This window comes from Paramormyrops kingsleyae, unplaced genomic scaffold (genome assembly GCF_048594095.1).
Source record: "Paramormyrops kingsleyae isolate MSU_618 unplaced genomic scaffold, PKINGS_0.4 ups98, whole genome shotgun sequence".
Lineage (NCBI taxonomy): Eukaryota > Metazoa > Chordata > Actinopteri > Osteoglossiformes > Mormyridae > Paramormyrops > Paramormyrops kingsleyae.
Window position 1 is genome coordinate 1 of NW_027326036.1, and position 13059 is coordinate 13059.

General features: G+C 39.6%; 2 protein-coding genes across 4 annotated transcripts; both read right to left on the reverse strand.

Annotated features, from left to right (window-relative positions):
- Positions 1 to 225: 225 nt before the first annotated feature.
- Positions 226 to 3501, reverse strand: LOC140586943 (uncharacterized; the record flags this gene model as incomplete). The annotated part of the gene is made up of 5 exons (XM_072708485.1): positions 2900 to 3501; positions 2177 to 2548; positions 1801 to 1921; positions 577 to 876; positions 226 to 397 (listed from the first exon to the last, which is right to left on the reverse strand). Coding segments are annotated over exons 2-5 (938 nt in total), but the record flags the coding sequence as incomplete, so codon positions are not given.
- A 410-nt stretch (positions 3502 to 3911) lies between these two features.
- Positions 3912 to 11575, reverse strand: LOC140586939 (uncharacterized). Of its 3 annotated transcripts, none has more exons than XM_072708479.1 (2): positions 11357 to 11575; positions 3912 to 9805 (listed from the first exon to the last, which is right to left on the reverse strand). In XM_072708479.1, the coding sequence occupies exon 2, from the start codon at positions 9789 to 9791 to the stop codon at positions 6453 to 6455; it is 3339 nt and encodes a 1112-aa protein (XP_072564580.1). In that variant the 5' UTR covers positions 9792 to 9805; positions 11357 to 11575; the 3' UTR covers positions 3912 to 6452. The 3 variants fall into 3 exon arrangements, with proteins under 3 accessions (XP_072564580.1, XP_072564578.1, XP_072564579.1); XM_072708477.1 differs by having other exon boundaries at positions 3912 to 9995; XM_072708478.1 differs by having other exon boundaries at positions 3912 to 10171.
- Between the last annotated feature and the right edge of the window lie 1484 nt (positions 11576 to 13059).

The window sequence follows — 13059 nt, forward strand, 5'->3', positions numbered from 1 at the left end:
GTTCCAGAGCTGCCTCACGGGTCGGTTATACATTCTGAGAAGTCATTCTGCATACCACTGTTGCATAGAGTTGATATTTTGTGCACTTGTAGTCATACTTTCATCTTTAAAAAGATCTGGCTCTTCTCCTCTGAACTCTCTCATTAACAAGCCATTTTTGATAATTATATAATAGCCTAAGACCCTGAGCTTCATATATCTGCCCCGCTGGGCTGATGCGTTTACCTGTCTTCTGAGGGTGGGACACTCCAGTCATCTTCTCTGCCAGGGCTTGGAAGCTGGTCGTTGCTCATAGAGGTTGTCAATTCTCGATCATCATTATCGCTTTTAGCATTTCTGTAGCTTCTGTCAGCGCTATGCTGGTCACGGCTGTAACTCTGTTCCCACACATCTGCTCCTGTTAAATTGTAACTGACTTTACAAGTGCCTTCCAAACAACGCACAGCCTGTTGTACCAGAGACCAGTGAACTTATCCAAAATTTATTGTGGACTATGCTCCAAACACTTATTCACTAAAAGCACTTTGGTTGAAAGCTACAGTTCCTAATATACGTACAAATCAGGAATATTCCTACCCAGGGTGGTATCAGAGGGTGCCTCTCCTTTTTCTGAGTACAGGCTTGTCTTTGGGTCCTGTTGGGAATGGGGGCTTTCCTGTTGCCCCACAACACCCAGGGATGCCCTACCAGGGACGGCATTTGGCTCCCACTGTAGAGACTGGACAGGCAAAAGTGGGAATCCAGGCCTGACTGCTGGCGGACTGCTTATGGCCTGAGAGGGAGTGGAAATGCCAATGGAGCCAGCCAGCAGGGCCCACTGAGAGGGCTCCGCAGTCACAGGGCCTTTTCCTGCCAGCAAAGAGGACCCTGCAAAATCTGAACAACATTAAAAACAATTGATGGACAGTCGCTATCATGTCTACAAAGACAGAAGTGGAATTACATCTGAAAAGAAACAGACATTCCTAAAGAGGTCACTGGAAATGTTTTTCCCCATTATTTAGTTAAAAGGACAGATGACACAACGCTAAGCCATATTCACCAAAAAATTACAGAACTACCTGAGGCTATGTTAAAACCAAATAAACACTGCTGAGCTTATCAGAAATCAAATGAAAATGCAGATGATTATACCCAATGAACAGATACCATATGTAAGGACACCGGAAATGACACAATGGCAGAATGTAAGCAGCAATAGCAGAATGTCTAAGCCTCTGAACTCATAAACCCAACATATAAATACACATATAAAACTAGGACATATGAAATTGCATTTTATTACCCATTCCAAAAACATTGGATCATTAAGCTCATGGTTTCTGTAACTTATGCTCACTTATACAAGCATGTAGTAGGCATTAAAGTACAGGTCGAGAGCAGCAGCATTATAATTCATTATCATCTTCCCATTGCAGTGACTTTCTTAAGCATTTATCAATCAAAGGCTCCATATCTTGAGAAATGGCACAGAGCAGCGATGCCAAACTCCAGTCCTGGGGGGGCGGCGCCCTGTGTAGCTTAATTCTTTCCCTGTTCCACCACAAATGATTCAGCTCAAGAGCTGTGTGGTAATGGGCAGAAGGAGTTGATTCAATTGAACCAGGCGTGTTAAATGAGGGGAAACCCAAAAATGTGCAGGGCTCTGACCCTCCAGGACTGGAGTTTGACATCCCTGGCATAGAGCACAAAAGTTTAACTATTCAACTCAGCATAAATGATTTGTGCTTGCTGGGCACTAATATGCAAGTCATAATTGACCACAAGGAGAACACTCAGAAGTGAAAGAAGTGATCGTACCTGTACTGCTATGCTGGCCGACTGTACCCAGGAACCTCTGAGGCTCTGGCAGTAGCGGGTGGAGCTGCTCCATCTGATGGGCTTTTAGCTGCTCCTGCATGGCTCTCTGCAACTCCTTTAACTGAAATCAAATGTGACTGTGAGCTTTTACCAAACTGGCTATGTACTTAACACACTAATTTGTGTCACGGCCACATTACACACCCAATTATTTTGTAAATTAACATACTAACCCCTAGTTAGGCAAAACATATGTATAGCCTAGAATACGACTGATTTTTTTTTTTTTTACAATGTTTTTAAATGGATTTGTGGTTACTACACGTTTTTAACAGTTTGACAGTTGAAGATTAGACTCATTAGAAGGGATAGTTACTTCCTCTAGTTTCTGTGCTATCGGACAATCGCTGATCTTCCTGTCAGCCACATCCAAGCACACCCTATCCTCGGCGATCCCGAGTGTGTCCAGCAGCTTCATTTTCCCCTTCTGGTCCGGGTCTCTAGTGTCGGCCAGCACCAGAGAATCAAGGCTTATGCTGCTGCTGCTGTTTGACGCGGGAAGGGGGACGAACTGCGAGGCGAAGGAATCGTCCCAACTGTCCCTCGGTGAGCCGGCTCCGTCCAGAGAAGGACTCAGAATGACTCCGGCCCGGTGCCTGCTCGGCATCCAGCGGGCGAGGATGCTGATTTCCGACGGCTGCATGCCAGCTGAAGATGACATGACGGCTTACCCTCTCGTACGTTAATCCTGGTTAGGTGGATTTAGAAACCATAGACACAGCAGTCAGTAACCTCTAACTTCAAATGGCCCTTTAATTAAAGTTGCTTACTTTCTAAAATCGGTCCACAAACAAAAGTTGACATCGCTTGAAAGACACTTCACCGCTCAGTTGTAATTCGCTGTACTAGTCGTAATGAAAACTCTCTCAGTGAGAGGAAGCCCAGCACCAGGTCAACTGTGGCATTAGCTAAACTTCCATTGTTACCTACGTTACGCATCGGTTTAAATTGTACTATATTACAAAATATTTAGCTTAAGTAATTAGGCGTGCCAATGCCTGAATAAATGGCTACAATTCACATAACACGTATCACGTACCTCTGACATCACTATAAACTGCCGTGGAGGTATTTAAAGTTGGTGTTGAAAACGGACAACATAAACTTCCAAATGTACCGCCACAACAAAACAAAGCCCGCGAGAGAGAGGAAGTTCGCGCTGACGATATGCATTATGGTTCGAGTAGTTCTTAAAATGTTAACGCGGAGGTTTGTGTTAGCTAGAGTTCGGTTTAGAACTACATATCTAAGAAGGCAATGCAATTGTACGAATGTTACACGGTGATAGTTATTTTTCACGCTTCTGTCGTGTAGCGGTACGGTCAAATGTTGTGTCTCCTCGTTCTTCTTAAACACAAAACAGCCACACGCATGCTAGCACTCATTTACAAAGGACCGTCAGCTTAAAATAAAATGGCTGCAGGGCCGGACTGCGAGGCTTGATGAGGCCAGGAATCTGGGGTAGGGTGACGATTAAATTTTCCGAGCGGTGCGAAACAATGCTGGTTCCAACCGCGACACAGCTTTTTGTTTTCAATGCGGGATGACTGAAAAATAGTGATGTTACAAGAACTGAAATCAATTTAAGGTGAAAACTTATTTTATCTGTCACCTTAAAGTACCGCGAAATGAGACACACGGGGCGGGACCATGCTGCGTGCGCATTTTGCACTACAGCATCTGTTTTGTAAAATGATCTACTTGTTTCAGAGGTCTGCTCTGAATGGCAGGCCAGAACACAGGGAAATATCCCGGTACTCCCAGTGGCCAGTTCGGGCCTGGATAGATGTGTAAGCCATTATGGAAGATGAAAGACAATTTCTATGTCCAGAATCAGTCGGCACTTCGCTGCTTAATTTAGAAAAATGCATGCGATTTTGTCTAACATTCTCGTACTAAGTTATGTGTACTTTTTATTGACGTAACGCTTGTATTCAATGGTTTAATCAAAATTAAATCATTTAAAAATACATTTCATTTAGCCTCATTTTAATTAAATAAAAACCATCATTATAAGGCAATTCAAACACGAAAATACAACATTTCTCAAGTGGTATTGAAATTTCTGCATTTTTATGAAATAACTAGAGTTTTGAGTGAAAGAAAATGCAGTGGAAAATCTTTTTTGAAAACTGAAAAATGTTGAATCTCATGAAAGTATTCTGGCATGTTAATGTGATACATACATACATACATACATACATAAATAGTCACATAGTCTAGGCAACCTAAGCACACCAGTTATGTTTACTTATTTAGCAGATCTTTTTCTCCCAAAATAACATACAAATAACCCGGATGATTCAGCCAAGCGATTTGAACCTGCAGTCTTCTAATCACATACACTAACCCACTTAGCCTCGTGCCACTAGTTAGTCCACTCTGTGTCTTTGGAAGGTGGGGGGAAACCCTCGTGGAGTGAACAGTGTGCTACCCAGCTGCGCTTAACAAATAAAAACTAAATAAAAATTGGCAACATATTAAAATTTGATAAACAGTACATCTGTAAAAACATGCAATAAATGTATATACTACAACTATTACTACTACTACTAATTCACTATGAAACAAGCTATAAAATGTGATATCATTAAGGGCACAAATTTCTGTACAAGAAGAAACATCTTTTATCAAAACACGATACCATTAGCAAGCAGCTGAATATGGTATATTATAAGTATGTTGTTAGTACTTTGGCAGCAGTTGTCAAATGTTATATGCTGTGATAGTTTTATAACAGTGTAGTTTTACTAACTGTAGTTGATTTACGAGTTCTAGCAGAAGCACGTAATTGGGGCATAATACTGTGTAGGCTAAGCCATGACATCAACCCACTGATATCAGGTAATTGAAGTGTAGAGTAGTGTTTACCATCTGAAATTTGATACCATAGCTGATACCATAGTACATCATTGTGGCTGTCAAAGTTAACATGCTGACATGTGTGATTAATTTTAAAAGAATAACTAATTAATTATTTTTAATCTCGTTATCATGCAGCCTACTATAGAGCAGAGCCCACCATGTGGGTGCAGTGGTGGCTCTGAGGCTAGGGCTCTGTGCTGGCAATCAGAAGGTTACTGGTATGAATGCCAGGAGTGATCCTACTCCATTGGGCCCTTGAGTAAGGCCCTTATCCTGTCATTGCTTTGTGGTGGCTATGGTGTTATGGTGCATTCGATTATTTCTCTCCAAGTTGGAACTCGGATGAAAACGTCACGAAAAACGTCACTTCCCGTTGGAAACACGCCTCGTTTATGTCGGACAGAATTTTCTTGTCCGAGTTGCCCCTGTGACGTAATTTCAACATGGGGGCTTACACGCTCAACAGTAATTCTATTTTATAAATATTTTAAAATGTTTATTTTGTTAAATGTATTAATAGTTATAAATGTAATTGCACGTGTCCGATTTAGAGAATACCATATCATAACCGCAAACAGTATCCTAGCATGAAATGTCAGATTTTTACCAATCCTGCCACTAAAGAGATGACAGAGAAATTTTAAAATGTCATGTATTAAGGGATGACAGCAATGAAAATTATGCTTTTTATACCCCTCAAAGGACAAATGAACAATGAAAAAACACATTACACATTTTGCAATATTTTTTTTGGACTAAGGTAAACTGGATAACTGACAGTAACCACAGATACTGGGGAACTACTGTATTTAAGCTTATGCTGGTACCCTCAGCCATACTTAATATACAGAAATAGACTTTGATTCCCAGATGATATTCAATGGAAATTTTCAAACAAGCAGACAATACTTTTGAAAAATGAAAAAAAACTCTACTCAAACTAAAATGTTTCAAATAAAAATAGTTTTTGAACATCATTATGTTCTGTTGACAAATGTACAAAAAAACCGGCAAGTGTAATATATAAAAAAATATTTTTTAATCACAAGTAATTATTTACTTAGCTGTGCAACTCCATATTTCATATGACTGCAGATTCACAAGTAATGCATCACAACATGACCTGTTTGGCATGAAAGTGACAGTCACTAAAAAGTCACACAATTTTCGAACTATTTGTACAACAGAATGAATAATAATAATAATAATAATACATATTTCGCTTAAAAATCTCCCATATCTGAAACCACTATAACTGTACTGTCCAAAGAGCCCTAAATAAAATTAAGGGAAATGAACAATGCAGCAAAACCCTCCAAAATACATATCAATACATAATTACAATGATCCAAACTACCCATTAGAAAAACATATACAGTGTAACAATATAAAAGTATATCATTCATAAAAGTTAAAATGCTCATTTAAGTGCATATAACTACCACATGAAACATTAGCATATTAGATGAATATCCTTCAGTAATGTCGTAATGCTGCGTGATGCACCAGCATGTTAGCACTACTCCTCAGGTCTTTGTGAACATGACTACATTGCACAAAATACCATTTAGTGTACACAAATAAAGCAGTCATATGTTTTAAAATTAATCTAATTTTAAAGTATAACTCAAAATGTACACCTTCATAGTTTTATTGACAATAGTTTTGCAGAATTTAGTTTGAAAATTAATTACATTTCATTATCTTTTTAGTGTACTTTTAAGAAATTATCTGTAGTCAGACTGCATATGTTCACTGTGACAGTGAGTTGCTTGATGTTTCTTTAAGTTACTAGTGTCTGCAAACCTCTTTCCACAGTAAGCACAAACGTGTGGTTTATCTCCTGAGTGAACTTTAAGGTGCCTTTTTAAGTAGGACATAGCCTTAAAACGTTTCCCACAATGAATACATATGTTCGGTCTTTCTCCTGAATGAATTCTCATGTGTACTGTTAAGCCACTTAACTGCGTAAAACATTTTCCACACAGAGTACAAGTGTACGGTTTTTCACCAGAATGAACTCTCTTATGTACTTTTAAGTTCATAGCCTGGCTAAAACTTTTCCCACATTCAGAGCAGCTGTAAGGTTTTTCACCTGTATGAACTCTCTTGTGTACAGTTAAGCGAAATGATCTAGTAAAACTCTTTCCACATTCAGTACAAATGTATGGCCTTTCTGAGTGACAATGTCTTCTTAAGGCTGCTGCATTTTTAAAACCTCTACCACACTGAGCACAGACATTTGGTCTCTCTCCAGAATGAATTAAAACATGGTTCTTGTAGGTTGCTCGGGTGTAAAACCTCATCCCACACTCAGTGCAGTGGTATGGTTTTTCACCAGTATGAAATCTCATGTGCACTTTTAAAGAATCTGCTACTGTAAACCTTTGTCCACATTCAGAACACATATAGGGTTTTTCACCTGAGTGAATCCTCTGGTGCTTTTTCAAGTATGACCGACTTGTGAACCCCTTCCCACACTGATCACAGATGAATACTTTTTCAGTTAAATGTGTTTCTTTGTGTTTTGATAAGTAAGTGGGATTCGCAAAACTCTTACCACATTCCCTACAAGTGTGCAGCTTTTCACCAGAGTGGATTGAAATGTGGGTCTTGAATGATGATCGACTGAAAAACCTCAAATCACATTCAGGGCAATGGTACGGTTTCTGACCAGAATGAACTCGCATTGTGTGAACTTTTAAAGAATCTGCCACTGCAAACTGTTTGCCACACTCTGAACAGCTATGAGGTTTCTCCCCCAAGTGAACCCTATGGTGCTTTTTCAAGTACGATGGCTTAGTGAAGCTTTTCCCACACTGATCACAGATGTGTGTTTTTTCAGATGAATGGGTTTTTTTGTGTTTTGCCAAATAGGTGGTTTTTGCAAAACTCTTTCCACACTCATTACAACTGTGAGGTTTTTCATCCAAACAAATTGCATTTTGCTCTTTAAGGCTTGAAAAGGATGGTCCATTTTCAGAGCCTGCACTTGAATCTGATCTTTGGGAATTAAGGGTATGGTGGTGTTTCATGGTATGTGTCTCAGGTAAAATCATTCCAGACAGCATGGAAACCAAGTAATCGCCGTCTTCATGATTGTCGTTCTCACCCTGATGGGAGTCAGACAATGGTTCTTTTGCATCTTCAGTTGATATACCTCTTTCAGATCTCTCTTCCTGATTCTCCACACACCCCTCTGTCTCACTATTAGCAGCAAGCCGTCCAAAACCCCCCGTCTCATGACTTGATTCAGAGCTCACGTCTGCTGCTTCACCTTCAAAGCACTGCATAGCAATTTGCCGTCCCACCAGAACATTCTCTGAATCAACAATCCTAATTTTAACTTCTTCTGATTCCTGATGGACTCCTGATTCTATATAGTCAACAATATTTTTTTGCACTGTAGGAATATCCACTGCTTGGGAATAGAGTTCCTTTCCGCTACTTGAAATACATTTTATTTTGTTAATTACTATTTTCTCACCAATAACATGCCGTGGTTCAGTGTTTTGCTGCTGCTGAAAGTTGTCTGGATCGATAATCTCAGTTTTGATGTGTTCAAAATTTGAATATAATGCTGACTCCATGGTATCATTATTAAGATCCTGTTCCATGGAATCTAGAGTATAGTTAGAGTCACGACCATTTGACTCACACTTCATTCTGTCAACATGCAGTGCCACAACAGTATAGCTTGGGTCAGTCTTTTCCATTTTTATTTCTTCATAATTTAGACATAGTCTTGATTCCATCTCATCTATGGTGAAATTATGCATTGTGGCTGAATCCACTGTGCTGTAAAACCCCAGATGAGATTCATTTTTAACCGTTACACCCATAACACTATTTACATATTTTTCTCCAGAATGAACTTTAAGGTGCCTTTCTAAATATGATGAACGCTTAAAGCATTTCCCACAACGATTACAGATGCTTGGTTTTTTTTCTGCATGACTTTTCATGTGCCCTGTTAATCCACTCGACTGTGTAAAGCTTTTCTCACATAAGGTACAGCTGTATGGCTTCTCACCAGAATGAATTCTCATATGTATCTTTAAGTTTGCTGCCTGAGTAAAACTCTTTCCACATTCAGAACAGCCGTACGGTTTTTCATCAGAGTGAACTCTCTTATGTGTAGTTAAGCGAAATAAACGAGTAAAACCCTTTCCACATTCAGTGCAACTGTATGGTTTTTCAGCTAAATGAATTTCACAATGTCTTCGTAAAGAGGCTGCATCCTTAAAACTTTTTCCACACTGACCACAGACATTTGGTCTTTCTCCAGAATGGTTTAAAATGTGGTTCTTGTAGGTAGCTCTGGTAAAAAACCTCATTCCACATTCGGTGCACTGATATGGTTTTTCCCCAGAATGAAATCTCATGTGCACTTTTAAAGAATCTGTTGCAGTAAACCGCTGTCCGCATTCCGAACAGACATGGGGCTTTTCACCTGTGTGGACTCTCTGGTGTTTCTTCAAGTAAGCTGGATGGGTGAAACCTTTTCCACACTGTCCACAAATGTATTTTTTTTCAGTTGAATGTGTTTTCGTGTGTCTTGTTAAAGCAGCTATATTCGTAAATACCTTTCCACATTCATTGCAGCTGTGTGCTTTTTCACCTGAATAAGGGTTCCTGTCTCTCTTTGTAGTGCAAAGTCTTCCATTGCTCAAATCAATTCCATTCAAGTAAAGTTGCTGGTGCTGTTTCTTATCAAATGCATTAGTGGAATTTGTTACAAACTGCAAAGAACCTAACCAATCAGTATGAATGTCTTTCCTCTGAGATGAAGGAATGGGCTGCTCCTCTTGATGAGCTCCTTTTGATCTCTCTTTACAATCCAATTCTAGTCGTGCCTCTGATTTCTCCTCTATAAATCCACTGGAAACTACTATATCTCCACTTGATTCAGATTTTATTTGGTCGACTGTAATTTCAACCCCATTAGTGCACTGAGAGTCATTGTACTGTGATGGACAAACAGAATCTGGACCAGTCCCTTTCTCTGTTTGATGATACTCCAGGCAAACTCCCAATCCCATCTTCTCAGTACCGGGATTCTGCATAGCAGCAATATCCCCTGTATGGGTGCAGCCCAGATCAGATTCATTTTTAACACACAAGGCCATGATTCCTCACTTTGCACGCCAGGATGTCAAGTGTAACATGCTCAGTCCCTCACTACGCTGTTCTCTGAGCTCCTCTTCCTTGTACGTTGTTTTGCTTGTGATCGTCTCTGTGAGCTGCTGTGAATATACACTGTGATTCACCTGTGATGGAGGATGATTTATTTTACATAGAGCCCCACACTCACCGGAGACTCATCAACCCACACAGCAGTGTTCAAGTCCCTGCTACTGAAGCCTATGCTGAATCAGAAAAAGGTTAGCTTTTTTTTTTTTTGACCAACGCAGTTTGTTACTTGAAGAATATTAGCAGTTTAGTACTGGTGAAGAAGAAGAAGAACAAGAAACAATTTAGCAATATCCATTAAAAAAACAACAGAATACACAAATATATCCCTTTTCAAGGGCATAACTTTGGCCGGAACATTGGGGGAGTTGAGGTCTCCACCCATTACGGGGGAAACATGATTTCTGGGGGGTTGTATTAGCTGGTTTTGATTTATTGGGGGGGCTACAACCCCCCCGAAATTTACGCCCATGTCCTTTTTATTGAAAAGAGAACTTGTGACGGTCTATCCTGTGAACATTAGTTGCATTAAAAGTCATACAAATGTAACTTTATGTATAACTTTGGGGGTATTCATTCCAATTGCTTTTTGCTGTAGCTTGCAAATATGCGAATTACTATTATAATATTGAAGAAAAGTATTATATATGCTGAATATTATATATCCAATTTTAACTTTCACGTTATATAAATTGAACACGGTCTCAAACAAAGGAGCTGATTATTGTGACAGGCTTTCGAATCGTAATTTTTTAGAATTAAGTACTATTGAAAAGAGTGGTTATTGTCTCATTTATGATCCGAAGCATTTTTACTAGGTAAACGCAACGACCGTGCGTGTTAGACATTTGCTAAACTATATCTTACTAAACTTTGACAGATCTTTAGAAACAGCAAAACTTTAAAGGTATTTTTAAATGGTCAAGGCGCAATATCCAGATAATTAATATTAAGATATATTAAAATATAATTATAATTTTATTAACAAAGCATTTCAATGTGTTTTGTTTTTCTTAAAATATAACACTCAGGGAATTACATATAAAATTGTAATTTTATATGTTCAGTATTCCGTTTGCTAAAGATTGCTGAAATTTGTAAATAGCCTAACGCATATTACACCGTACGTAAATAATTTAGAAATGGTGGTACGTGACAGTTTTCTACAGTGTAGCCACGTATGGTTCTTACAAATAAAAAACGCATCTGGATAATGGACTACTGGAGCAGCGGCTTTGCACCTCCTGTAACTCATGGCATAAATGCAAAAGCCCTCAAACTGATAATGCTGCTGAAAATCTGTCCGCTTCACCATAAACATTTCCAAGTGGATTACCGTACTGATGTTTAATTTCTAACCTTAAACTAATCATTTAGATATTCATGTAGCATTTGCAGTCGGGAAATGATTTTTATAACAAAAGCATGCAAAATTTACCTTAAGAATAAAGAACGTGATCCCCTTCTTAAAAACGGTATAGGAGAACAATGTCACGACAAAAAAGACAAAATGTGCAAGTGAGCAATTACGTCCAGTACCATAAAAATTGACAAGCTTTTGTTTTACATTTGAATCGCCCGTATCCCTAGAATTAAGTGGTTTTGTAGTAATTCTGCCCGTAAACTTCCGCAGACAATATACCACAGAACGCAACTTCTTCCTCTTTATTCTGGGTAAAAGGGCGTTGATGATAACTAGGTGCATTACCGCCACCCAGCGGCGTGGAGAGTGAAATAAGAACTGGCAATGAGATGCGCTCTAACTCAGGGGTACTCAGTTATTTTGGATTCAAATTCCATCATTGACACAAAACCTGGTTTCGCCAAGCGGAGGTAGTTTATGAAACGGGAGGGGGGATCAATCGCATGACCCGTTTTGCTCTCTAACTGAATATACACTGGTTCTGTATGTATGGTCATCCATTCATACATCCATGTCCACTGTAGGACACACATACAGTACAGTAGATACTTCCTCGTTAAAGTACAATAAAACCTTACTCAACGGGGCTCCGTATTATAGGATTGGACATTTTAAGGGATTAACGATGCTTGATATAATCAAGCAGTTCATCACATTACAATATAATCGCCACACCAGCAGATGACATGAACACAGCACAACAGAAACAGAACAGAAAGAAACACACAGCAGCCCATCATTAAAATGATAAAAGGAAATGAAATGTTTTGTATTTTGAATCATTATATCCTTTTATATCCTTAGCAGTCGGTATATCGTGTGTAATGCTGTTTTCTTAAGACTGGATTATTTTCATCTGAAGTTTAATGTAAAATTATAAAAAGTAACACATGCATGCTTTGAAAACTCCACCTGGCCTCTTGAGCAAAGAGGATGAAAAAATGGTATAAAACTTTAAATAATATACATTTTCTCTCTGTGCTATTTGGACCAATTTACCTGTCTGCAAATACCACTGTCAGGTATGACGACCAGCAAAGGAGGACACTTGCGCAGATACAGGATAGAATAGTGGAGTTTATTCAGGAGCAATCCAAGCCATAGTCCACAGTCCGAGGTCAAACCAGCGAATGCCAAAACAGGATCCAAATCACAAACGAAGCCATGGTCGAAGGACTTGTGAGGATCGGGCGATGAGCGTTGGACAGAAGGAGGGCGAGAAGGAATCGGGATTCAGGCGATGGGCGTAATCAGGCAAGAAGGACTGGACGGTCTCGTGGTCTGAATACCGACCGGCGGCCAGAACTGAGATATGGCAGAACTGAGATACAGCAGAACTGAAATATAGCAAAAAGCTCGAAATCCGGAAAAATCAGGAAGATCTCGCGTCTTAAGATGAACTAAAATAGACTCCACTGATAAGAACAATTAGAATCAGCTGTGAGGGCATAGCTACCCAAAACCGGAAAAAACCGACGCAGACACACGTAACCTGGGCGGGCACCGTATTCAGGAGGGTCAGACCGGTCGGGGTTTCCCTGGAGGCGTGGGCTTCGTGACATCATCCGGGGATCCCTAGGGTTGATCGGTCAGTCACAGCCCGCCCAAACCCAATAGAATGCTTTAACTCCTCAGAGTTAACTTACCTGTTTAAGCTAACTGATTAACAAGAAATTAAACCAGTCAAACACATCATTATCGATTGGAATAGAGTCCCA

Excerpts from the sequence above, each read along its gene's own strand:
- LOC140586939 (XM_072708477.1), bottom strand. The coding sequence starts at position 9,854 with ATGGCCTTGTGTGTTAAAAATGAATCTGATCTGGGCTGCACCCATACA.